Source organism: Nicotiana sylvestris, chromosome 9, assembly GCF_000393655.2.
Source record: "Nicotiana sylvestris chromosome 9, ASM39365v2, whole genome shotgun sequence".
NCBI lineage: Eukaryota > Viridiplantae > Streptophyta > Magnoliopsida > Solanales > Solanaceae > Nicotiana > Nicotiana sylvestris.
The window spans coordinates 22451103-22475585 of NC_091065.1; the positions used below are offsets into that span (position 1 = coordinate 22451103).

The 24483-nt window shown below is 41.7% G+C and overlaps 1 protein-coding gene across 1 annotated transcript; it reads right to left on the bottom strand.

Moving 5' to 3' along the window:
* Positions 1 to 512: 512 nt before the first annotated feature.
* LOC104233806 (arabinogalactan protein 14-like) lies at positions 513 to 1067 on the bottom strand. The gene has a single exon (XM_009787255.2). It carries the CDS (start codon positions 953 to 955, stop codon positions 773 to 775), a length of 183 nt encoding a protein of 60 aa, XP_009785557.1. The 5' UTR covers positions 956 to 1067; the 3' UTR covers positions 513 to 772.
* Positions 1068 to 24483: the final 23416 nt, after the last annotated feature.

Genomic DNA, 24483 nt, shown 5'->3' on the forward strand with positions numbered 1-24483 from the left:
GCATAAACGTACTGCTCACAATTTTCTTTCAAAATTATTCAAATTAGAGTGTTCATGTGATAAAATTCAGTAACGAGGGTTCATTTAAATAACTTAAATTAAAAAATTAAGTTTTATCTTTTCTTTTGTTGGATGAGTTTTGATTGATATATTACTTGTAAAAACCATTAAAATCATAACATAAAAATATATTGTGGAATATATGAAAGCTCCTTTTTTTTGGTCCAACCAAAGCGATAAACATAAAATAAAAAAGCATAAAGAGAAATATTACAACTTGTTTCTCAAGTGAAATTCATGTTCATGCATAATTTTGAATTCATAATATTATTTTTAAATTTCAACCAAATATTATCTAAACCGCCACTAAAAGATTGCTCCACTGCCACCCGCCCACCCCTAAAAGCATTTCTTTTAAACTAGTCCTCCAAATTTTAAAATCATATCGTAAAGGTTAAAACGTCTTTTAAGTACATTTACCAGCATACAAAGAAACATCAAAGTACACTAAATGAACAAAGCAAAAAATGGAATTATAAAACTAGAAAATGCTTACATAAAAGTTGAACACCAGACTCCAGATATTTATGGGTTATTCCCTAATTTCCCATTATATTACCCCAGTCCAGAAATACATATTAATAACATTTGGAAATAAATAAATAGATTAACGACGATTCGTCGCAAAGCAAGAACCCCAAATCCACAAAGCCTTCCAAAAACCACAAATAGTAATTACCCAAAACATGCTCATAAAATCCAAACAAATAGATCAAAAGAGAAGAGCAAATGCAACGGCGATTAAGGAAGCGAAGAAGGTGGGGACGAAAATGGCTGCATCGGAAGCCGGAGCAGGTGCCGGAGCATCAGCGGCGGCGACGCCCTTCACGGCGGAGATGGCTACCATCATCATCATGAGTGCAACGACGAACATCTTCATCTTCATTGCCTCCATTTTTGAAAACAGGATATGAAAATAGTATAGGAAATTGGAAGGAAAATGGTGAAATGCTTAAACAAAGGAATTATTCGAGAAATTGTAGCGACAGTGTAGGAAGTTATGAGGCTCAGAGATTAGTTGTGTTTATATATAGGTGTAGAGGATAGCTTGGGGGAAGCGAAGATGAACTTCGGGCAGGTTAATTAGCTGCCCGAAATGATTATATTTCTTATCCTTGTGTTTTTTTCTCTTTCTTAGTCCTCCCTCGTAAGGTGAATATAGATTTAAATAATTAAATCAAACATAGTCGTGCTTTGTATTTTTTTTTTTTCGAATTTTCACTATGTGTGCAGTATCTGCATTAGGGTCCTGATAATATAGATTCACATCTTGTCCGGAAAAGCACTTTTTATGAGGATTTTTTTCTTACCCAAGATTTGAACTCGATTCCTACTTGCCCGGTGGAAGGATCATATTCATCCTATCACAATTTTTGTAATGTGTTTTTTTATCAATTACAATGGATTACCGGATAATGATTAACATATATAAATTTCTTTTAAAGAAAATAAAAGAGATTATACAATAAAGAAGTCTAAAGTAAAATAAGATGCTTTTGACGTTGTACTACGCGAATTTGATTTTTATTGCCTGAATTAATAGCACAACGAGTGACTTTTTTTATTTTTCTTTTTTGTTCTGTATATTGATGCAATTATTATATATCTCAAGTGTCAAGAAAGAATTTTGTTATGTTATGCGTTTTAACTTAATGTGATTAAGTTAAATCACTTAGAAATGTTTCAACTTAATTAGTGTTCGTTATGTGTCGTGCATTCCCAATTAGAAAGATTTCTTAAGATTAAAAAATGAGTAGACAAATCAAAACACTTCACCTTCATCAAAGTTAAGTAAAATCTTCATATGATTAGACCCATATTTGTGCGATTTATGAGTTTAATTTTGGTAAGAAAAATTTGTCATCGTCTTTATTGTTTTTCTATGAATGGTAGAACAAAATTTTGCAAAGAAATTAATTGTTTATTGTCAAAATAGAAGGTTGCCTTCTGTCATACAGCTTTGAGTTTAATGGTCTTAATGATTATTTAACAAGAGGATCAATAAACATTTAAATATTTTAATAAATGGATGAGTAATTACTTAATTCAGTAACAATCACAATCGTTATGCACGTATTTTAAGTTAATGATTTGTGAGTTATTATATCAAATAAGTATGAGTAAAGCTGCCAATATCTGTAATCCAGAACGATATATTTTGGATTTAAAATGAGGGAAATTCTACAGAAGTTGATAAATTTATAATCTATACTTCACTTAATTAAATTATAATGACCTGAAAGGAAATTAAGCGAGCTACCCGTTGCCCGTATTTTGACAGAGTGTCCAAGTGAGTCATTATTAAAGTATAGCCTCACCAACGAATAATGATGGGTCACTACCTAATAGCTGTCTTCCTCACCAGATTAGTTGTTTTCAAGTTCCTTTAATTCTTTTCCTGGAAATTTTAACTTCACTTTCATCTTTTTCCAAATTTAAGATGCATTAGGGAGTGTTAAATATCCTTCCCTTAAAATTTATGAAATTATTGAAAACAACGGCCAGAATATATTAGCTTTTTCATTGCTAGTATTCTCAATTTATTACTATGAATTAGAGTAATTGTATAGGTAGAATATGTTTATATTAAATGATCGTACGAGGGAGTGACGCGTGGAGCCGAAGACAGAAGATAGTTGAATTCGAAGGCAACAATATCATCTGTTACCAGAGAGAATGATACTCATAAAAATAGAGTAAATGCCTGCTACCTGGTAGCATTTAATGAGAAATATTCTAAAATATTAAGTATACGGCCCGTTACAAGGAATATGATATTCATTGCATGTCGTTACACTTTCTTCAATGTCCCTCATAATTGACATTAAAGTGAGGCTTGATCCTAGGACTTTGTTTCCTAGGTGCAACTATAAATTGTGAGCTCTATTATCATTGTAAATGACACGAATTTTCTGGCAAACATACGCTACACTCTGCTCAAAGCTCAATATAATTCTATCTTCTTGTTTATTGATATCGTTGCTATTGCGCCTGAAAGCCATGTTCCCAGTATTATTTCTACTATTTTATCTTCATCTCAAGGCTAAGTATTACATTTTTGTCTAATTCATCTACTCCCTCCGTTCCAATTTATGTGAACCTGTTTGACTGGGCACGGAGTTTAAGTAAAAAATGAAGACTTTTGGAATTTGTGATCCTAAACAAGTTCAAATGGGGCCTAGAGTATTTGTGTGGTTATAAAAGCTTCTCATTAAGGGTAAGGTTGTAACTTTAAGCTAAATTGTTACCAAATTTAGAAAGGGTTCATTCTTTTTGGAACGGACCAAAAAGGAAATAGGTTCACATAAACTGGAAGAGAGGGAGTATTATTTTAGGATCAAATTAATTCACTTGTCTATAAGCCACGTATAAATTCAACTATACCGTTTTATAGGTGACAGTTTGGCACCTACCGTGGATCTTAGACGGTTGTGTAGTTAAGTTTGTCCTTACCTCTTTTACTAACATGTTTGATTATTTGTTCTTCGCAAAAAATCATAGAAAATGATAGATAATGGTGTTAACAACACTCACAATCTTGAGGCCCAAAGAAATCAGCCTGAGCACGAGGATTCAATCAGTGATACACGCAGTAAGGGGGAATGAGGCCACGCCAATCCACGACAGGCGGTACCCGCGATATGTTCGAGAAGCGACTCCTGATGATGATAAAGAGGAGCACGTCGTCGAAGCGGTAAGGGTATTGCAGGAGCAACAAGAGGCCATTCTAGGTCATCTCACACGACACGATAAGGTTATGATAGATCTAAAGCAGGCGTTATCGGGTGCTTCTAATAAAGCCAATGGATGAGGTCCAGTTCCTCCCAGTGCTCCTGCAAATCAAACAATATAGAGAGTCGAAAACAACACCCCGAGTGGCGTGGTCAGCTTCGATGGGGCAGGAAAGCAATTCCGATCACAACAACAAAAGTGATCCCTTAAAAAACAAAGTCATACGGTTTATGAGGGAAGTGAATGCCTGCATGGACCGAATTCCGGATGCACCACCAGTGTTGAAAGGGTCGGACTCAAAGAAGTACACTCAATTTCCGTACAAACCAAGCGCGATACTAGAATTGATCCTGAAGCAATTTAAGATGCCAGACGTGCCGAAATATCATGGGACTTCAGATCCTCAGGAGTATATCTCCACTTATACAATGACAGTGAAGGGGAATGATTTAGCTCCCAACAAGATCGAGTCAGTTTTGTTGAAAAAAATCGGAGAGGCTCTCACAAAGGGAGCCTTGACCTGGTATTTGCTTTTGCCTGAGCATTCCATAGATTCCTTCGAGATGCTCGCACATTCTTTCATTAAGGCCCATGTCGGGGCCTGTGAGCACGTGATTTTTGTTTCACACGACAATCACTCCAAAAAGAAATAAAAACAAATATAATTGGCCCTGCTGTACAATTTCGGATTTTTGTGCGGCACTTTGTTGATTTATTTATGACTTTGGCCCATTTTTATTTATTTACTTTATTAAAATAAAATTCAAAAAAAAATATATGTGTCCTGCATAATTCAAACCGTAATCCGGTCGTTAAATAGAAAATCGTGATTAGGCATTTTCGTCCGTGATTTTATTTGGTTTGACCTTACCTGTTTTGAAATATTTTAGTATGTGTGCAAATAATTGTATTTGAGTGTGTATTTAATTTTAATTTGATTTTTGGCTTAGTTTTGTTTTAAAATAAATAAGAAAAAGAAATAAAAAAAAAAGAAAGAAAAGACCCCTTCCGGACTTGGGCCAATTTGTTAAAATTGGCCCAACAAACTCAGCCCAAACGGACAGCCCAAGCCACCAGTCCAAACAGCCCACCCCCCAGGCCATGAAACGACGTAGCTTAACACCAAAACTACGTCGTTTCGATGCCAACCCATCACAACCGTTTAAACCAAGCCGATCCAACGGTCCAGATCTTTCACCCGTAATCCCACTACCCGACCCGTTACCCGAACCAATTCTGACCCCTACTGAGCCAAACGACGACGTTTCGTTTAAACCTTCAGATCCAAGCCGTCCATCTCGTCTCATCCAACGGTTGAAATCAATCCCCCCATTCCATATATAAGCCTCATACCACACCCTGCCCCCCTATCCAATACCCCAGCTTCCGTCTTCACCTCCTTCCCCACAAAACCCTAGCCGCCCCCTTATCCCTCGCCATTAATCCCGGCGGCATGAACGCCGATGACCTCGCCATGAACACCATAGAACCCCCTCACCACCCTGAACATAGACCTGTTAACCGTTTAGTTCGAATCACCCCCCAGGTCCTCGAATCTTCATTTGAAGATTCGAGTCAAAACTCGATCTACTCAGTTTAAACCCAGTTTCATACCAGACACTCCCCAGACCCCCTCGTGACCAAACCATACTTGGTTTGGTCCGAATCTGATCAGGGAGGCATGAATCCCAGATCTGAGTTTTGGAAATTTGGTGTTCCTCCGTCACTGGTTCAACCGAAGAGATTAAGGTCTAATGGACTTTAATCAAAGTGTTTCTCGTCTGAGAAACACTTCGTTTAAAGTCCATTCAGCCTTAAGAAAGGCCTGACCAAGTCCGAGTTAAGGTTTCGATCTTTTTGCGGTTTAAGGTGAGTTTTCTTTCTTTTCTTAGTTGTTTTTGGTTTGTTTGATTGTTGTAAGGGTCTGTTCGTTTTCTGTTTATGTCCTTGACCTCTATCAACTGTGCTTCAACCACTTCGCCTGAACCTCTGTTTGTTTGTCTAAATTCCCCCCCCTCCTTTTCTGATAAGGCATTATGTATTTGTTTGTGCAAGTAGCTGATTTTCGAGTTTGGACTGACTAGTTGACTCCTCGAGTGTATTTCTGCTTAGTCAGTATAATGCGAACCATGTATCAATACTGTTTAAATGTCTGATTTTTGGCTACGATTGTGTATGTTAATACTAATATAGTCGAGTCGACATGTGTCGTCAATTAATTTCAACTGTCTGAGCATAGTAAATCGATTTGCTTCTGTTGAACATTTGTTGAAATCAATTCAGAACCAGTTTTGTTTACTTATAGCTGTTGATTTGGATCAGTCAATGTGAAAAGGATTGTTTATGTTTAAATTCTGAATTGGAAGGCATGTGCACTCGTGCACAGCATGTGCATTGGTGCACCTCATGTGCCTTGTGCACAGCCTGTTTTTCTGCATTAAGAAGCTTTTAAGTTTTAAACAATCTGACAGTATATGCTGTCAGATATATTCTACTGCCCATACTTGCTTTTAGATAATAAAATGAAAAGTTAAAGCCTGCCAAGGGAATGTCATGGGATTAATACTTAAATAGCTGAGTGGAAACTGAAAAGAAAGGGGCACATGGGAGGGGTATCTGATTAATTTAACAGGCTGTAAAAGGTTTGATGTTGAGGCTGATAAAAGGGAGGCACATTAAGAGATAGGCAGGTCCATCAGTGGAAGGGGAGGGATTTTTTTGGGATAATAGACAAAGGGGATAATACACAGAGAGACATTGAGAGATACACAGAAAAGAAAACACACACCCACTGTGAAGATAGAAAGAAAAGAGAGAGTTGACAAGAATAGAAAGAGAGCAAGAAAGAGAGAAAACAGACTAAGAAATCAGAAATTTGGTCTTGTTTGTCTGAAGTTCATTTATTGTCAATACGTTAGGCAGTGTTCTTTCTTCAATCGAGATTATTGTTAGTGTTCTGCTGCATTGGTATATTCCGGAATTGGACTGTCTGGAGTATCGCACTGTGTGCTGTTTCATCGAGTTGTTCTCCTTCAACTCTAGTTCCATCTCGCAACAGAATCCTTTCTGTTGTGCTGTTCTGATTGTTGCTGCTATCTTGCTCGCTATTGCTGCTGCATTTTGTCCTGCTGCTACTGTTAATTCTGCCTTTTGGCTGCTGCTGATTCCCATCTTCTTCTCCTTCTCTTTTGCACTTTCAGCATTTTCAGGTACACATTTCAAATCCCATATTGATGTAATTGGAACAGTCTGAAAGCATGAAATGAAAAAGGTTGAAGAAGTTCAAGCATTTGCTGTAATATTCATAGTACATTAACAGGCCTTGTGGAAATTGATTTAGCTCATGTTTCAATGGTTCAAAAGAGTATACTGATAGCCGACTGAGTTTCACCCTTTTGTATTTGGGCTCGATAATTGTCTGTTTAGTATAAGTATGCATATTTCGACTTTACACAATACCATTTTCTGTTTCATTTAGTTTTTTTTTAGACTAGCCCATATAAGTTTGGTTAAGCTCAATACAAGAAATGCTCGGATTAAACGTTGTATTTCGCTAACTTGTATATGATAAATTAAAGCATTTTACTTCGCCAGTTAACCTTTAACCCAGTTCAAATAAGTTCAGTTAAGTTCAAATTAAGAAATGTTCGGATTAAGTATTGCATTTCATCTTATCTCATATGTAATCTGTTATTCGACCAAATCATTTTCGTAAAAGGCATGACGTCCTTTTTACCTTAAAAGTAATCAATCAAAATTGACAGGAGTTTGGTTTAAGCTGAAGTATATACTTCAATTAGCACACACGCTTTCTTTTCTTCTATCTCTGGAAATAAAAATAATAGAAATGTAGTCACTGTAGGATACCCTTCTAAAATAATAGGACAAGCCTCGCCAAATAAAAAAAAACAATTGCGGGGCCCTCAACAACTGACGATAGTTATTTAGAATTCAAGATAGGCCATTTAATAAACTTCATGGCCTCCTACAAAGATAATAACGCGTTAGGTTCTGTTGGCGCGGTTTAATTAAATCACATTCTTAAATTCGGGTGCACATTGATGTGACCCAAATCCAAATCTCAACGAAGTCCAAATGTGTCGACAATTACGGGTGCATTGATTGTGACGTGGTTCGAGACGCATTTTCACGACGTTGCAATTCTGTAAAATAAATGATAATAATAAAAGCGGTTAAAACTTAATAAAAGCACATAAGTTACAACATGTATTTAAATCAGATATTTAGCTATTATAACAATTTAAGCGACCGTGCTAGAACCACGGGATTCGAGGGTGCCTAACACCTTCCCTCGGGTCAACAGAATTCCTTGCTTAGAATTTCTGGTTCGCAGACTTCATTTGGAAAAGTCGAAAATCTCCTCGATTTGGGATTCAAGATAAACCGGTGACTTGGGACACCAAAAGCCAAACCTTTTCCCAAGTGGCGACTCTGAATTAAATAAATAATCCCATTTCGAATATTTGTCACTTAAATTGGAAAAACTCCCCGCGCATCTTAACCCTTCGGGGCGGGCGCGCAAAAAGGAGGTGTGACAGCTCTGGCGACTCCGCTGGGGAATCAAACCCAGAACCACTGGTTCAGGGTTCAAGAATTCGAGCTTAGAATAATTGTTATATTTGGCTTTATTATCTGATCTTTATTACATGTTTTGCATAAAAGTGCTAAATGTTGTCTTTTACCGCTTTTGATATTATCTGAACTGTATATAAACTGTGCCGAAACCCTTCTTTTCTTACCTCCGGGGAGAAGCTCGCTGGTCGAGACTCCCTATTCTGTTAGTGTCAATACTTGAAATAAGAAAGAGGTCGGACAAGTTACAAAGCCGGACGATCTCGCGGGTCCCCGGTACGTAGCCCCCTCCTCGACTCGAGTTGTCCGCTCGGGTACACAGTCTAGGGCAAATACCAAGGTTTAAACCTAGTATAACGAAACTTCATGCCGGATCCCTAGTAGGAACGCTTATTTGCATCATATGGCATTTGACTTAGGGGACTCAACACAGGGGTTGGGTCCGTCTAGGACAGGCAACCTGAAATGGAAAGACCATCATGCTGCATTCCTATCTGTGTTATGCATTTATCTGCTTCGGTTCCGCATGTCGACCGGTTCTTAAAAAAAAAAGGGAAAATAGCAGCGCAGGGGAGATAATTACTTATTTTTGGAAAATAGAACCAATGTCCAAGTAGTGTCAAAACCTCGCCGGAATTTTTCTAAAAAAAAAACTGTTTTGTTTATTGAGAGTTGTTAAAAAAAATATATACAAAAATTTTTCTTTTATCACTTTCAAAGATCAAAAAAAAGGTATTTATTTTAAGAGTAAAAAAAAATCGAAAATTCATAATTCAAAAAAAATGAGTTGTTTCTTTCGTAGTACCCCTTTTATGAATTCAGACTAATAGTCCAAATTTTTCTTAAAAAAATAATAATAATATATATAGTTTCTTTAATCTTTATCTCTTTTCAAAAAAAAAAATGTAAAAATACGCATTCCTGATTTCTAGGTTTATTCGATTTTTTTTCCTATGTTACGATACCCCGAACTACGCCGGTTTGATTCTCACCGGATGTGAGATACGTAGGCAACCCTCGTCGGGTTCAACCCCCATTTTGCTAAAATAGCCAAAATCAAAAAAATATATGTTTCAAATTTTTAAAGAGTCATAAATAAGTCAGGTGATGCTGTTTTGACATGAATAGCCGAATGTTCCCGAAAGGGACGCCGGAAGGTTGACTTTGCATAAATAGCCACTTTTGGGTTTTCCTTAGCATTTTTAGACCCACACAGCCTTAAAATCTTCTTCCCCGAAGTGCTTAAAGGCCGTGTTCAAAGCTTGGTCCCCTCTGTAAAATATTTTGAGTCAGTCATTTTTGTTAAAATCACCTTAATAAATGTGCAGGATGAGCACGATGCAAAATGAACATTTTTCAATAATGACCAAAATCCCTATCAAGTTACGGCTATGGTGGAATGATCTAGGTGTTGAAGGGCAAAATGAGGTTAAGAAAAATCTGAAAGGTCTTGTGGGTCTGTTGGAAATCCAGCCTCGGGGAGATATCATAAGAGCTTTGGTTACCTATTGGGACCCGGCGCACAATGTTTTCCATTTCTCTGATTTTGAGCTCACCCCAACTTTAGAAGAAATGGCCGGATACATCGGGAATACTGAACTTCCGCTGAGGGAAAAATACTTGGTCGCCCCAAGAGTCGTCACGGTACATCGGTTCCTGGATTCATTGAAAATACCTAGAACAGTCCACAACCCGGATCTAGCAGCCGGATTCTGTACTCCATGCTTCATATATGATAGATACGGTCACGAGGGGGGATTCAATAATCCAATCAACAAACTGTGCAGCAAAGGAGTTCGTCAGAAGTGGGACGAGCACAGACGGGTGGCGTTCATGATAACGTTTCTGGGTCTTCTGGTATTTCCCAGGAAAGATGGAAACATTGATTTGAAGATATCGGGGGTCGTCAGCACTTTACTCACGCAAAGTGACAGTACTCTCGCGCCTATGGTGGTATCCGACATCTTTCGAGCTCTCACAGCTTGTAAAGCTGGGGGAAATTTCTTCGAAGGTTGTAACTTGCTCCTGCAGATATGGATGACCGAGCACCTTTGCCATCATTCCGAGATTTTGAGCCATGGTTCCCCGGAAAAGACCCGCATAGAAGAATCTTACGCGAGAGCCAAAGAGATCAGTTTGCCCGAAGGAGTCCTGGCTTGGACCTCGTTCTTTCAAGCTCTTACTGCCAGCCAAATACAATGGAAGTTGGGATGGTTGCCCGTTGATGAGGTCTTATATATGTCAGCGGCTAAAACTCATTTCTTGCTGATGGGGCTTAAGAGCATTCAACCTTACGCACCCGGCCGAGTTTTAAGACAGTTCGGAAAATGCCAGACAGTACCTCATGAGGAAGATCTAAGCACTCAAGCAATTGAGATAAGTCCTAACGGACAGTTCCCAGAAGCAAAGATTCGCCAAATCTGGAATGAGGGTCAATATTTGAAATCAGATACTTGCGTGCGGGATCAAGCCAAAGGAGAAACGGCGCCAGGTTACCTTGCATGGTACAGAAGGGAACTCGAGCATGAAAGGCCAGCTAAGAGACCCCACATCCGGAATTTTACCGAATCATCACAAAAGCAGTGGGATTGGTTAGCAAAAGAAAGAGGCTATTGCACCGAAATCAGCAGGTTAAAGCAACAAGTGGAAAAATTGAAATATGAACACAACGTGCAAGTTGCTACCGATCTGGGAGAGCGGAACAGGTTGATTCAAGAAAATGAAATGCTCAGAGCCCAGATCAAACAGATAAGGTTGGATGCAGATAGACAACCAAGGCGTCGATCGGACGAGCAGCTGATAAAAGGGCTAAAAGGTGAAATCAGGGAATGGCGAGATGGTTTGGAGAAATCTGAAAACATCATAGCAGAGCTCAAAGCACAGTGGGATACAAGAACGGATAAGCATCGCAGGTACCTGAATCGATTGGAAAGCGACCATGAGAAGACTGTTGCTAAGATAAAGAGAGAGATGGCTGCACTTGAGATCAAAACAGCTAATCAGGCCAAGGATTTCCAAATTGAGAGCAGATACTGGTATGACTCAATAGCCCAGATGAAGTTGGAAGTACGACGACTGAAGCATCAGCATGTACAAGATGCTCAAGTTTTCAAGATATGCAGCGATCAGACAAAACGCCTGCTCGTAGAGAAGAAGCAAACCAGAGATAGGATCAAGGCCATTGCCCATGCCATCACCAGACGATGCCTACGATGTGAGAACATGTCCAGCGCTACCGTCCTCTCGGCAGTAATGGGTTATGTCAAGCAGACTATGCACGAGCTAGAGCAACTTGAGAGGGATCTCACGCCTAGGACCGCGGCGAGGCCGAACGACGCCCCGCGGAAACCAATTTTTAAAACCATAATGCATTCATAGGTCAAATCTGTATCTTAGCATCTTCTGCCTGTTTTTTCATCAGGGTGATTTTTAGTCTATTTTTGAGTCTAGGTTTATTTTCAAAGTTTGCTTTTTCTTTTGCAAAATGTAGTTTGTAATAGACTGCTTCAATAATAAAGAGTTTGCTTCTTTCACGCTCATTTGTGTTTTCGAACTACGTAATGATCTGATTCACGTAGGCATCGTGATACGTAGGCAATCCTCATCGGATCCGGTCGCATTTCTTTTACTACAAAAATAAAAATATATATATATATAATAAATAAAATAAAAGGGAAAAACTAATAAGAGAAAAAAAATGCCGGAATGACGCATGCTCTCGTAGCAGACATATAGTAATCCACTTAACTGTATAGGTGCATCATGCCCAACGTGAGATTAACTATCTGTTATTTGCTGCAAATTAACCGTGCGCTTGTCATTGAGCATGTTTCCAGGGTTTTTGAAAAGACGGTTGGTTTGGTGAAAGTCTGGCCTCGCACTCATACTTCACGAGGTCAAGGAGAGGTGTTCAACTACCTATTGTTAGGACCAGAAACAGTACTCACACCTACTTCACCAGGTCAAAAGGAAGTGTGGAAATGTCTTCGGAAATTCCATTGCAAACAGTCCCCGTCTCTGAGGAGAGCTCAATCTCAGCCGTCCTCACGCCTGAATCCGCAACTGCGGAAGAAAATAGAATCCTACGGCTCCGCATGTTGGAAATGTTGGATGACTGGAACAATGGGAAAGAGCCGCCAAGTGTCGTCCCCGGATTCCCTGAATTATTCTCCAGGTCAGGTGGGACTTCTAATGTCCCCATAAATTACCCTGCTACCCCATTCGGGTACCCAGCCAACTCCGTTTTCTCCGCAGGATCACCTTCTGAGCCTCATCCCCGAATGTCGGCCACTGATGCAAGCATGAACATCTTTACTGCATCGCCTTGCCCAGCTACGGCACAACCTGCCACATACAAGCCAAGCTTTGACTCATCCTCTTTTACATTCCAAGCACCATCGTTCTCAATGGAACCAACTAGGTTCGCTACCAACAATAATCCTCTACCGCCTCAGTGCGAACTCGCACTGGGACAGGATCAGAACCCCAGGATTGCAGAACAAAATGAGATTGCTAAGAGAATGAGAAGCCTTGAACAAAGTTTGAAGAATATGCAAGGGTTGAGCGGACAAAAGAGCGTCTCTTACGCCGACCTGTGCATGTTCCCTCACGTGCACCTGCCGACGGGCTTCAAGACCCCCAAGTTCGAGAAATACGATGGGCACGGTGACCCCATTGCACATCTTAAGAAATACTGCAACCAATTGCGGGGAGCCGGCGGAAAAGAAGAACTGCTGATGGCGTATTTTGGGGAGAGCTTAGTAGGGATAGCTTCGGAATGGTATATGGATCAGGAAATGTCCCGATGGCATATATGGGATGATCTCGCCAGAGATTTTGTAAAGCAATTCCAGTATAACATCGACATTGCGCCAGACCGAAACTCTCTGTCGAATTTGAAGAAGAAGCCTTCGGAAAGCTTTAGAGAGTATGCTATTAAGTGGCGTGAACAGGCGTCGAGAGTGAAGCCTCCCATGGATGAAGTGGAAATGGTCACTACCTTTCTCCAGGCTCAAGAGTCTGACTATTTCCAAAACATGATGTCGGCCATGGGTAAGCCATTCGCGGAAGCAATCAAGATAGGAGAGATGGTAGAGAATGGGCTGAAAACGGGTCGGATTCTGAGTCAAGCAGCCCTAAGGGCAACCTCCCAGGCCGTCCAAAGCGGGTCTGGAGGGACGACAAGGGGGAAGAAGAAGGAAGAAACGGCTATGGCAGCCTCTGAAGCAAGGGAGTATCGTCATCACAGGCCCCATTTTCCGGAAAGGGCCTCACAACACTACTACCCCCACTCAAATGTGGCATATGCTCATCAACCTTATATGGTCATGAATGCCCAACCTTATAACCATTCACCACAACAAGCCAACCGAGGCCCAGCTCCACCTCCCAGAAATCAGCCTCCTTACCGCAACCACTATAACCCACAACCCCCGCAAAATAACTACCGCCCCCAAGAGCCGCCTCGACGGCGGACTTTCACGCCCATCGGTGAGCCATACTCAACTTTGTTCCCAAAGTTGGTTCAGTTGGGTTTCCTGCAACCCATCCCTCAAACAAGGCAAAACCCGACATCTCCTTCTTACAAAGCCGGAGTCAGATGCGCCTATCATTCAGGGGCCGAGGGGCATGATACAAACGACTGCTGGTCATTGAAAAGAGTGGTCGAAAATTTGATAGAGCAGGGGAAAATAGTGCTAAGGGACGAGGAGATCCCGAATGTAACAAACAACCCATTGCCCGCTCACAATAATGGGCCATTGATCAGCATGATTTGTGAAGACAAAGAGTTCGACCCTGCTTTGAAAGCCATAATTGCCATTGTCGACACAGGGAGGAGGCCTGAAATAGACCAGAAATCAGAAAGGGGGAGGAGGCCAAGGCTGCAGAAAGCAAGCCTGAAAAGAAGGTGGAGAAGAAAGTAGTACCAGCAAAGGGTGGAGTTCTTTACGTACCGCGGGGTCAAGCCAAGAAGACGCAGAACTTCGGGATCAAAAAGGCAAAACCTATGTACGTGCCAAAAGGGGCCTATGTGGTCCGGGGGACGATTCAACCACCTCGGCTGAATGAGCCAGTGGTTATCGGACGCGTGCCACAAAAGCCAATGACCAACCCGTCCACAGTGCCGTGGAATTATCAAAAGACTTTGGTAACGTATAAAGGTAAGGAGGTCATGGAAGAACTTCCAGAAAATACTTTCGTTGGAGGGTACTCAAATACCCAAGAACTGAACAACGCCACACAAAGGCGCTTCCCTCCAAAGGAGCCCGTGAGTGTTGAAGAAGCGGAAGTGTTCTTCAAGCAGATGAAGATGCCGGATTACGAAGTGATAGACCAGCTGCGCAAGCACCCTGAGCAAGTGTCCATGCTGTCACTATTAATGAGGTCAACCGAGCATCAAAAGATCCTGCTGAAAACCCTGAATGAAGCATACGTACCGGTCGAAACCTCGGTGGAGCAACTAGAGCGGATGACAGAAAGATTCTTCGCCGTCAACCAAATCTCCTTCAGCAAGAACGATCTACCCCCGGAAGGAGCAGCACACAACAAGGCATTGCATTTAACAGTCAAATGTGAGGACTACTATGTCAAGCGGGTGATGCTGGATGGGGGATCAGGTGTTGACATCTGCCCGCTCTCCACGCTGCAAAGAATGGAAATTGAGACCGGAAGAATCCGACCCAACAACGTCTGCGTGAGAGCTTTCGATGGTATCAAGAGAGACACCATGGGAGAAATAGACCTGTTGCTGGTCATAGGACCAGTCGAATCTCGAGTCACTTTCCAAGTGATCGACATGGACACATCTTACAATTTCCTCCTTGGCAGGCCTTGGATCCATGCGGCAGGAGCCGTGCCTTCTACTCTTCACCAGATGGTGAAGTTCGAGTATGAAGACCAAGAGATCGTGGTCCATGGAGAAGATGAACATGCCATTTATCGGGACCCATCTATCCCGTATCTTGAACCAAGAGAAGGGAGTGAGCATACGGTCTATCAAGCTTTCGAGGTGGTATTGGCAGAGCAGCACGAAGAGGGAGTACCTTGCCCCCAGCCTTTCTTGTCTAACGCTTCGGTTATGGTGGCCAAAGAGATGATCCGACACGGATTTAGGCCAGGGAAGGGGCTTGGACGAACCCTTCAGGGAATGACGGAACCCATTACTTTACCAGTCATCAAGAAACCTTTTGGACTAGGTTTCAAACCTACTCCAGCAGACGAAAAATGGGCAAAGAAAAGGAGAAATGAGGGCTGGAAGTTGCCTCAACCACTGCCGGATTTACATGCGACTTTTGTCAGGCCAGGGTACACTGAAGAAGAAGAAGATGAGGTCTTCACAGTTGAGGAAATCGAGGAAATATGTGGGGCAATGAGGGAAATGCTCTACGAGGTCCACATGGTTCAACCAGGCGAAGGCACGAGCACTGCTGAGATGATATACATGGGGCCAAACGCCAAGCTCCAAAACTGGGAGATCACGCCATTCCCAACTAGACGGAAGTCCGGGTAGACCTGTCCTGCCACCTTTCCTGTATCACAAGTTATCTCCGGGACATAACTTGAACGTTTTCTTCTTTTCATTTGTTATTCCGAATTCCTAGTTGTAAACGTTGTTGTCTTCCAATTTTCCAAAGAAAATAAAAAAAAATCTTCATTGCTTTCCTATTCTTTCTTTCGTTCTGATTTTATTACTTTTCCTCTTATCTTCCTTTTCAGTCCTAATAATGCGGCTTTAAATATGACATGCTTGCGGACTTCACGCCCGGATCACAATGAGCTATTTAACTGCGAATTAATGAATCCAGAACCAGAATATGATGCGGAAGAGGCTTTTAGGGAGATAAACCGAGAGTTGGAATATTTCGAGAATAAACCTAAGCCAAATCTGAATGACACTGAACCGGTAAATTTAGGAACCCCGGAAGAAATCCGGGAGACCAAGATAAGCATTCACACGGACAAGAAAACGCGAGAGGCGATAATTCAACTTCTTCTTGAATTTAAAGACGTGTTTGCTTGGTCATATGATGACATGCCGGGACTAGGTGTCGATCTAGTGGTTCACAAATTGCCGATTCATCCTGATTGTCCTCCGGTTCAACAAAAGCAACGAAAGTTCAAAACCGAGGTCAGTGACAAAATTAAAGAGGAGATCACCAAGCAACTGAAAACAGGAGTGATCCGGGTAGTCCAATATACAACATGGTTGGCGAATGTGGTTCCAGTACCGAAAAAGGACGGGAAAACTCGGGTATGTGTAGATTACCGAGATCTGAACAGAGCAAGTCCTAAAGATAATTTCCCGCTGCCCAACATCCACATCCTCGTTGATAATTGCGCCAAGCACGAGATACAGTCTTTCGTAGATTGTTACGCTGGGTATCATCAGGTATTGATGGATGAAGAGGATGCCGAGAAAACTGCCTTCACCACGCCTTGGGGCACCTACTGTTATCGGGTCATGCCATTTGGTTTAAAGAATGCTGGGGCTACTTACATGAGGGCCATGACCGCCATTTTCCATGACATGATGCATCAGGAAATAGAGGTGTACGTGGACGATGTAATAGTCAAGTCCAGGACACAGGATAATCACATCCAAGACTTGAGGAAATTCTTCGAGAGGCTAAGGAAGTATGACTTGAAGCTAAATCCAGCCAAATGCGCTTTCGGAGTTCCGTCGGGTAAACTTTTGGGTTTCATCGTAAGCAGGAGAGGTATCGAGCTAGATCCGACTAAGATAAAATCTATCAGAGATCTACCCCCCCCAAGAACGAAGAAAGACGTGATGAGTCTTTTGGGCAGGCTGAACTACATCAGTCGGTTTATTGCCCAGCTGACAAGCACGTGTGAGCCCATATTCAAGTTGTTAAGAAAAGATGCGGCGATTAAGTGGACAACGGAGTGTCAAGAAGCCTTTGATAAAGTCAAAGAGTACCTTTCGAATCCCCCAGTCTTGGTCCCTCCCGAACCAGGGAGGCCACTTTTCTTGTATCTGACAGTCTTGGAGAACTCCTTTGGCTGCGTCCTGGGGCAACACGATGTGACCGGGAAAAGGGAACAGGCGATCTACTACCTGAGCAAGAAATTCACCAGCTACGAGGCCAAATACACTCTGTTGGAGAAGACATGCTGCGCTCTCACATGGGTTGCTCAAAAGCTGAGGCATTATCTCCAAGCCCACACTACATTCCTCATAAGCAGGTTGGATCCCTTGAAATATATATTTCAGAAACCAATGCCTACTGGGAGACTGGCTAAATGGCAAATCTTGCTTACGGAATTCGACATAGTTTATGTCACTCGCACGGCAATGAAAGCCCAGGCGTTAGCAGATCATTTGGCCGAAAACCCGGTCGATGAGGAATACCAGCCATTGGATACCTACTTTCCAGATGAAGAGGTAAACACCGTAGAAGTAATCTCAGGAGGAAGCTCATGTTTGGAAGATGTTCTTTGACGGAGCCGTGAACACCAAGGGTATAGGGATTGGGGCAATTTTGATCTCACCTGCCGGTCAGCATTATCCCGCCACAGCTAGACTTCGTTTCTTCTGCACAAATAATACAGCTGAATATGAAGCCTGCATTATGGGCATACATATGGCAATCGATCAGGATGTCAAAGACTTACTGATTATGGGAGATTCTGACCTGATCATCCGGCAAGTTCAAGGTGAATGGGAAACTCGGGATGTCAAACTTATCCCATACCGACAACATGTGGAGGACCTTAGCAAGCGCTTTACCTCAATAAAATTCAGGTATATTCCGAGGTGTCGCAATGAACTGGCAGATGCACTTGCTACTCTGGCTTCTATGCTACCCTACCCGGGCGACACCCACGTTGATCCTTTGGAAATCCAAATCAAGGAAAGACACGGTTACTGCAGTGTAATCGAGGCGGGATCAAATACGCAGCCTTGGTACCATGACATCAAGAAATTCCTGAAAAAACAAGAATACCCCGAGCATGCAACTGGAGATCAAAAGAGGACCATTAGGCGACATGCAAGTGGTTTCTTTTTGAGCAGTGAATTGTTATATAAGAGGACTCCGGACCTCAATCTCTTAAGATGTGTCGATATCGAGGAAGCGAGAAAGATCATGCACGAAGTACACGCAGGTGTGTGTGGACCTCACATGAACGGGTATGTCTTGGCAAAGAAAATCCTTCGAGCAGGTTATTACTGGATGACCATGGAAAAGGATTGCTTTAGTTTCGTTCGGAAGTGTCATCAGTGTCAGGTGCACGGTAATTTGATTCATGCACCTCCCACGGAACTGCATCCCATGTCCGCACCTTGGCCATTTGTCGCTTGGGGCATGGACGTCATTGGACCAATTGAACCAAAGGCTTCGAATGGACACAGGTTTATACTGGTTGCCATCGATTACTTCACAAAATGGGTAGAGGCTGTCACTCTCAAGTCGGTCACCAAGAAAGCTGTAGTGGATTTTGTACACTCAAATCTTATCTGTCGCTTCGGTATTCCTGCGACTATCATTACAGATAATGCAGCAAACTTGAACAGTCACTTGATGGGAGATGTGTGCGAGCAATTCAAGATAACACACAGGAATTCCACTCCTTATCGGCCAAAAGCCAATGGTGCTGTGGAAGCTGCAAATAAAAACATCAAGAAGATTTTGAGGAAAACAATACAAAATTCCCGACAGTGGCATGAGCAGTTGCCTTTTGCATTATTGGGGTACCGCACTACGGTACGCACATCGGTGGGAGCGACTCCTTATCTTTTGGTTTATGGGACCGAGGCCGTAATACCGGCAGAGGTAGAGATTCCTTCACTTCGAATCATTGTCGAAGCAGAAATCGAGGACAGCGAGTGGGTTAAGACTCGACTGGAGCAATTGACGTTGATTGATGAAAAGCGGATGGCTGCAGTTTGTCACGGACAGTTATACCAACGAAGGATGGCCCGTGCTTACAACAAGAAAGTCCGACCTCGGAATTTCGAAGTAGGACAATTGGTACTGAGGCGTATTCTGCCGCATCATGAAGAAGCAAAAGGAAAGTTTGCCCCAAATTGGAAAGGCCCATACATCGTAAGGAAAATATTGCCAAGAGGAGCATTGTATTTAGGTGATATCGAAAGGAAATGACCCTGACACAGCAGTGAATGCAGATGCAGTCAAGAGGTACTATGTCTAGATCATACTCCAAGTGGTCCTGACACGTTGAAAAGGGCGAAGGTGTTTATTCCCCACTACTCCCCAAACACTACCCAATTCTCTCTACCAACTTTTGAGCTGTAAAAAAAAAAAAAAAACAAATTTGATTGAGGCCTGAACTACGTTTGACTTGATTCCGAAAGGATACGTAGGCAGCCTCTCCCTGAGGTTCAGTCACACCAACAATAAAATCCCATTCACCCTGAAATTGAAACTGGGGCACGTCGAGCAGTTTAGGAGTTAGTATCATCTACCTCTCTTTACCAAGCACAAACCTTCAAATCAATTACCAAATATGATGGGGAATCGATAAGCGCCACCAAAAAAAAAAAAGTCGCAAAAAAGACCATCACACTCTGAATTGAGAGAGATAAAATGAGAGAGTCTCGGCGGTGAAAACCTTCGGGCACCACGAGGCGACGGGAGTAGAGAAACCAAAATGAGAGAGCTTGTTTAGTAAAAACTCGCAAAGAGTGCTATCAAGCGATGACAGGAAGAGAAATGAGAGAGGTCAGCCAGTGAAAACCCGCAAAGGGCGCTGTTGGCCGAAAAGGAATGACGCCACCCCAAGAAGGTCTCGGCAAAGTTCCACCGGTTTTGGAATCACAGACCTGTTCTGGTTCAGGAAAACGCAAGTTCATGGAAGGTCGGACGTCCAGTCCAAAGAGCATGTCATGTCATTTAAAGCCAGCGTTATCTTCCTCAGATAAGTCTTTCTCGTCCCGAAAAGGGTATTCCTTTTCTGATTTGTTTTCCCCTGCTTTGTTTCTTTTCGAATCCCTTTTTGCATTTTAACCCCGAGTTCAGGACACACCGGAAAGAGTAGGTGGCATGGTTTGTTTGCACGGAATCCCGTCTCATGAAGGAAAGCACCTCATCTCGTTGATATGATTACCCAAGCATGATGAATCATGACGTTTGATGGTGTTCCGGAGTAAAGGAAAAAGAGAGAAATCTTGAAATCTTTCCCAGCAAGTCCACCTTCGGACAAATCCCCACAGAGTCTCCCCCTGTACAAATCCCAACAGAGTCTTGTACAATCTCCCACAGAATCTCCTCAATATATAAAAAAAAAAAAAAAATGGAATCTCCCCAGCACACCCCAGCGAGTCCTTTTGTAGACATCCCCAACAAGCTTACCCCAACAAACCCTAGAAATCCCACTTTGAAATAAATCCCCAGCATGCCCATTGTACAAAATTCCACACAAAGAATCCACTTTATAAATATTCCCCACAAAGCTTCCCTTTTGTACAAATCCCCACAAAATACCTCCAATAAAATCCCCGTTGAGAACCTCCAAGCAAAACGGGACACAAAAAAGAGAAAAAAAAAAAGAGCCTTACGAGGCAAATCATCACAGAATCTGGAAATACAAGCCTGAGCGGTCTAAAGGGTTTCGGCATATGAATCAAATCAATGGCAGGACTTCACAACAGGAATAAAGACGCAACAAAGCAACCGGGAACGATCAAGGTCACCAAACCGACCGTCATTTCCGAACTAACAATTGTCCTTTGTCTGAAAAGTTGAAACAGGTGTAATCCAAGACAACCGTGCAAGGAGCAGGTGTCGCCCAAAGAAGAAGGTACATGGGTACAAGAAATATTTTGGCAATAAGGAATTCACTCGAAAGGTAAGTTTCCACGAAACTCCCTTGTATCTTTCAGCCAGCATTAGAGTTTTAAACTCTAAACTGAGCTTTTTCATGCAATCAGCATTAGGGTTTTAAACCTTAAACTGAATTTTCCTTTTAGTCAGCATTAGGGTTTTAAACCCTAAACTGAACTTTTTCCTTTCAGCCAGCATTAGAGTTTTAAACTCTAAACTGAGCTTTTTCATGCAATCAGCACTAGGGTTTTAAACCCTAAACTGAATTTTTCTTTTAGTCAGCATTAGGGTTTTAAACCCTAAACTGAACTTTTTCCTTTCAGCCAGCATTAGAGTTTTAAACTCTAAACTGAGCTTTTTCATGCAATCAGCACTAGGGTTTTAAACCCTAAACTGAATTTTCCTTTTAGTCAGCATTAGGGTTTTAAACCCTAAACTGAACTTTTTTCTTTCAGCCAGCATTAGAGTTTTAAACTCTAAACTGAGCTTGTTCATGCAATCAGCATTAGGGTTTTAAACCCTAAACTGAATTTTCCTTTTAGTCAGCATTAGGGTTTTAAACCCTAAACTGAACTTTTTTCTTTCAGCCAGCATTAGAGTTTTAAACTCTCAACTGAGCTTTTTCATGCAATCAGCATTAGGGTTTTAAACCCTAAACTGAATTTTCCTTTTAGTCAGCATTAGGGTTTTAAACCCTAAACTGAACTTTTTTCTTTCAGCCAGCATTAGAGTTTTAAACTCTAAACTGAGCTTTTTCATGCAATCAGCATTAGGGTTTTAAACCCTAAACTGAATTTTCCTTTTAGTCAGCATTAGGGTTTTAAACCCTAAACTGAACTTTCTCCTTTCAGCCAGCATTAGAGTTTTAAACTCTAAACTGAGCTTTTTCATGCAATCAGCATTAGGGTTTTAAAACCCTAAACTGAATTTTCCTTTTAGTGAGCATTAGGGTCTTAAAACTGGATTCTTCCTTTGTTCGGCGTTAGGGTTTTAAACCTTAAACTGAACCTTTCCCCAGCTAGTCGATATTAGGGCTCCAACCCTGAACTGAGCACGCATATCCTCTTTCATCAATTTTATGAACTTCCTGGTGAATAAGTAACGAAATTTTCCTAGTGAAACTGGGGCAGAAAATTTCGTTTGTTTGTTTCTTTTCTCCCGCAGGTCTGACCTCGAGCCACATGGATCGAAATGACCCACGAGATAAATCCCAGTTCGGAATCAAAGAAGAAAAAAAAAAGACAAAAAAAAGAGATATCCCGAGATATCAGAGTAAAGGGAAAGCAAATCGACTCCAACATTTGACTAAGGTCCTGACCTCTGCCGGTCACATTTTATTCGGTATCCCGGAGATTAAAAAACAAGTCGCCGCAACTCGCAAGCATCAAGATTCAGATCAGAGTCTACAAGCAGAATCAGCTAAGACCCAAGATCAAGTCGTAAAAGAATCATAGATAGGAATCTTGTAACTAGCAGTTGACATGCATATAAGTAGTTAGTTCAGTTTCCAATTTTCGTTTGGTTGTAATAAGGCGGTCAGTGACGTAGCAGTGACAACAGCAGCAGCAGTAGCAGCAAGCATTGCAGTCCCATGGTAGCCCCAGCTACCAAAACTTCTCGAACTACATTGACCTGATTCCTGTTTAGCCCAGGATATGTAGGAAATCTTTGAAGCAAGATTCGGTCAGATCTTTCGAAAAAAAAAACATGCTTCATACGGAGTGGTCCATAGGCAAAAATCGTTCATACACGCTCACTTTATCTTTGCACAAAAACTCTTCGTGTTTCCGAACAAAGAGGGGCAGCTGTGAGCACGTGATTTTTGTTTCACACGACAATCACTCCAAAAAGAAATAAAAACAAATATAATTGGCCCTGCTGTACAATTTCGGATTTTTGTGCGGCACTTTGTTGATATATTTATGACTTTGGCCCATTTTTATTTATTTACTTTATTAAAATAAAATTCAAAAAAATATATGTGTCCTGCATAATTCAAACCGTAATCCGGTCGTTAAATAGAAAATCGTGATTAGGCATTTTCGTCCGTGATTTTATTTGGTTTGACCTTACCTGTTTTGAAATATTTTAGTATGTGTGCAAATAATTGTATTTGAGTGTGTATTTAATTTTAATTTGATTTTTGGCTTAGTTTTGTTTTAAAATAAATAAGAAAAAGAAATAAAAAAAAAGAAAGGAAAGACCCCTTCCGGACTTGGGCCAATTTGTTAAAATTGGCCCAACAAACTCAGCCCAAACGGACAGCCCAAGCCACCAGTCCAAACAGCCCACCCCCAGGCCATGAAACGACGTAGTTTAACACCAAAACTACGTCGTTTCGATGCCAACCCATCACAACCGTTTAAACCAAGCCGATCCAACGGTCCAGATCTTTCACCCGTAATCCCACTACCCGACCCGTTACCCGAACCAATTCTGACCCCTACTGAGCCAAACGACGACGTTTCGTTTAAACCTTCAGATCCAAGCCGTCCATCTCGTCTCATCCAACGGTTGAAATCAATCCCCCCATTCCATATATAAGCCTCATACCACACCCTGCCCCCCTATCCAATACCCCAGCTTCCGTCTTCACCTCCTTCCCCACAAAACCCTAGCCGCCCCCTTATCCCTCGCCATTAATCCCGGCGGCATGAACGCCGATGACCTCGCCATGAACACCATAGAACCCCCTCACCACCCTGAACATAGACCTGTTAACCGTTTAGTTCGAATCACCCCCCAGGTCCTCGAATCTTCATTTGAAGATTCGAGTCAAAACTCGATCTACTTAGTTTAAACCCAGTTTCATACCAGACACTCCCCAGACCCCCCTCGTGATTAAACCATACTTGGTTTGGTCCGAATCTGATCAGGGAGGCATGAATCCCAGATCTGAGTTTTGGAAATTTGGTGTTCCTCCGTCACTGGTTCAACCGAAGAGATTAAGGTCTAATGGACTTTAATCAAAGTGTTTCTCGTCTGAGAAACACTTCGTTTAAAGTCCATTCAGCCTTAAGAAAGGCCTGACCAAGTCCGAGTTAAGGTTTCGATCTTTTTGCGGTTTAAGGTGAGTTTTCTTTCTTTTCTTAGTTGTTTTTGGTTTGTTTGATTGTTGTAAGGGTCTGTTCGTTTTCTGTTTATGTCCTTGACCTCTATCAACTGTGCTTCAACCACTTCGCCTGAACCTCTGTTTGTTTGTCTAAATTCCCCCCCTCCTTTTCTGATAAGGCATTATGTATTTGTTTGTGCAAGTAGCTGATTTTCGAGTTTGGACTGACTAGTTGACTCCTCG

What these genes read in the sequence shown, in the direction of transcription:
- LOC104233806 (XM_009787255.2), bottom strand. Translation starts at nt 955, where the DNA reads ATGGAGGCAATGAAGATGAAGATGTTCGTCGTTGCACTCATGATGATG.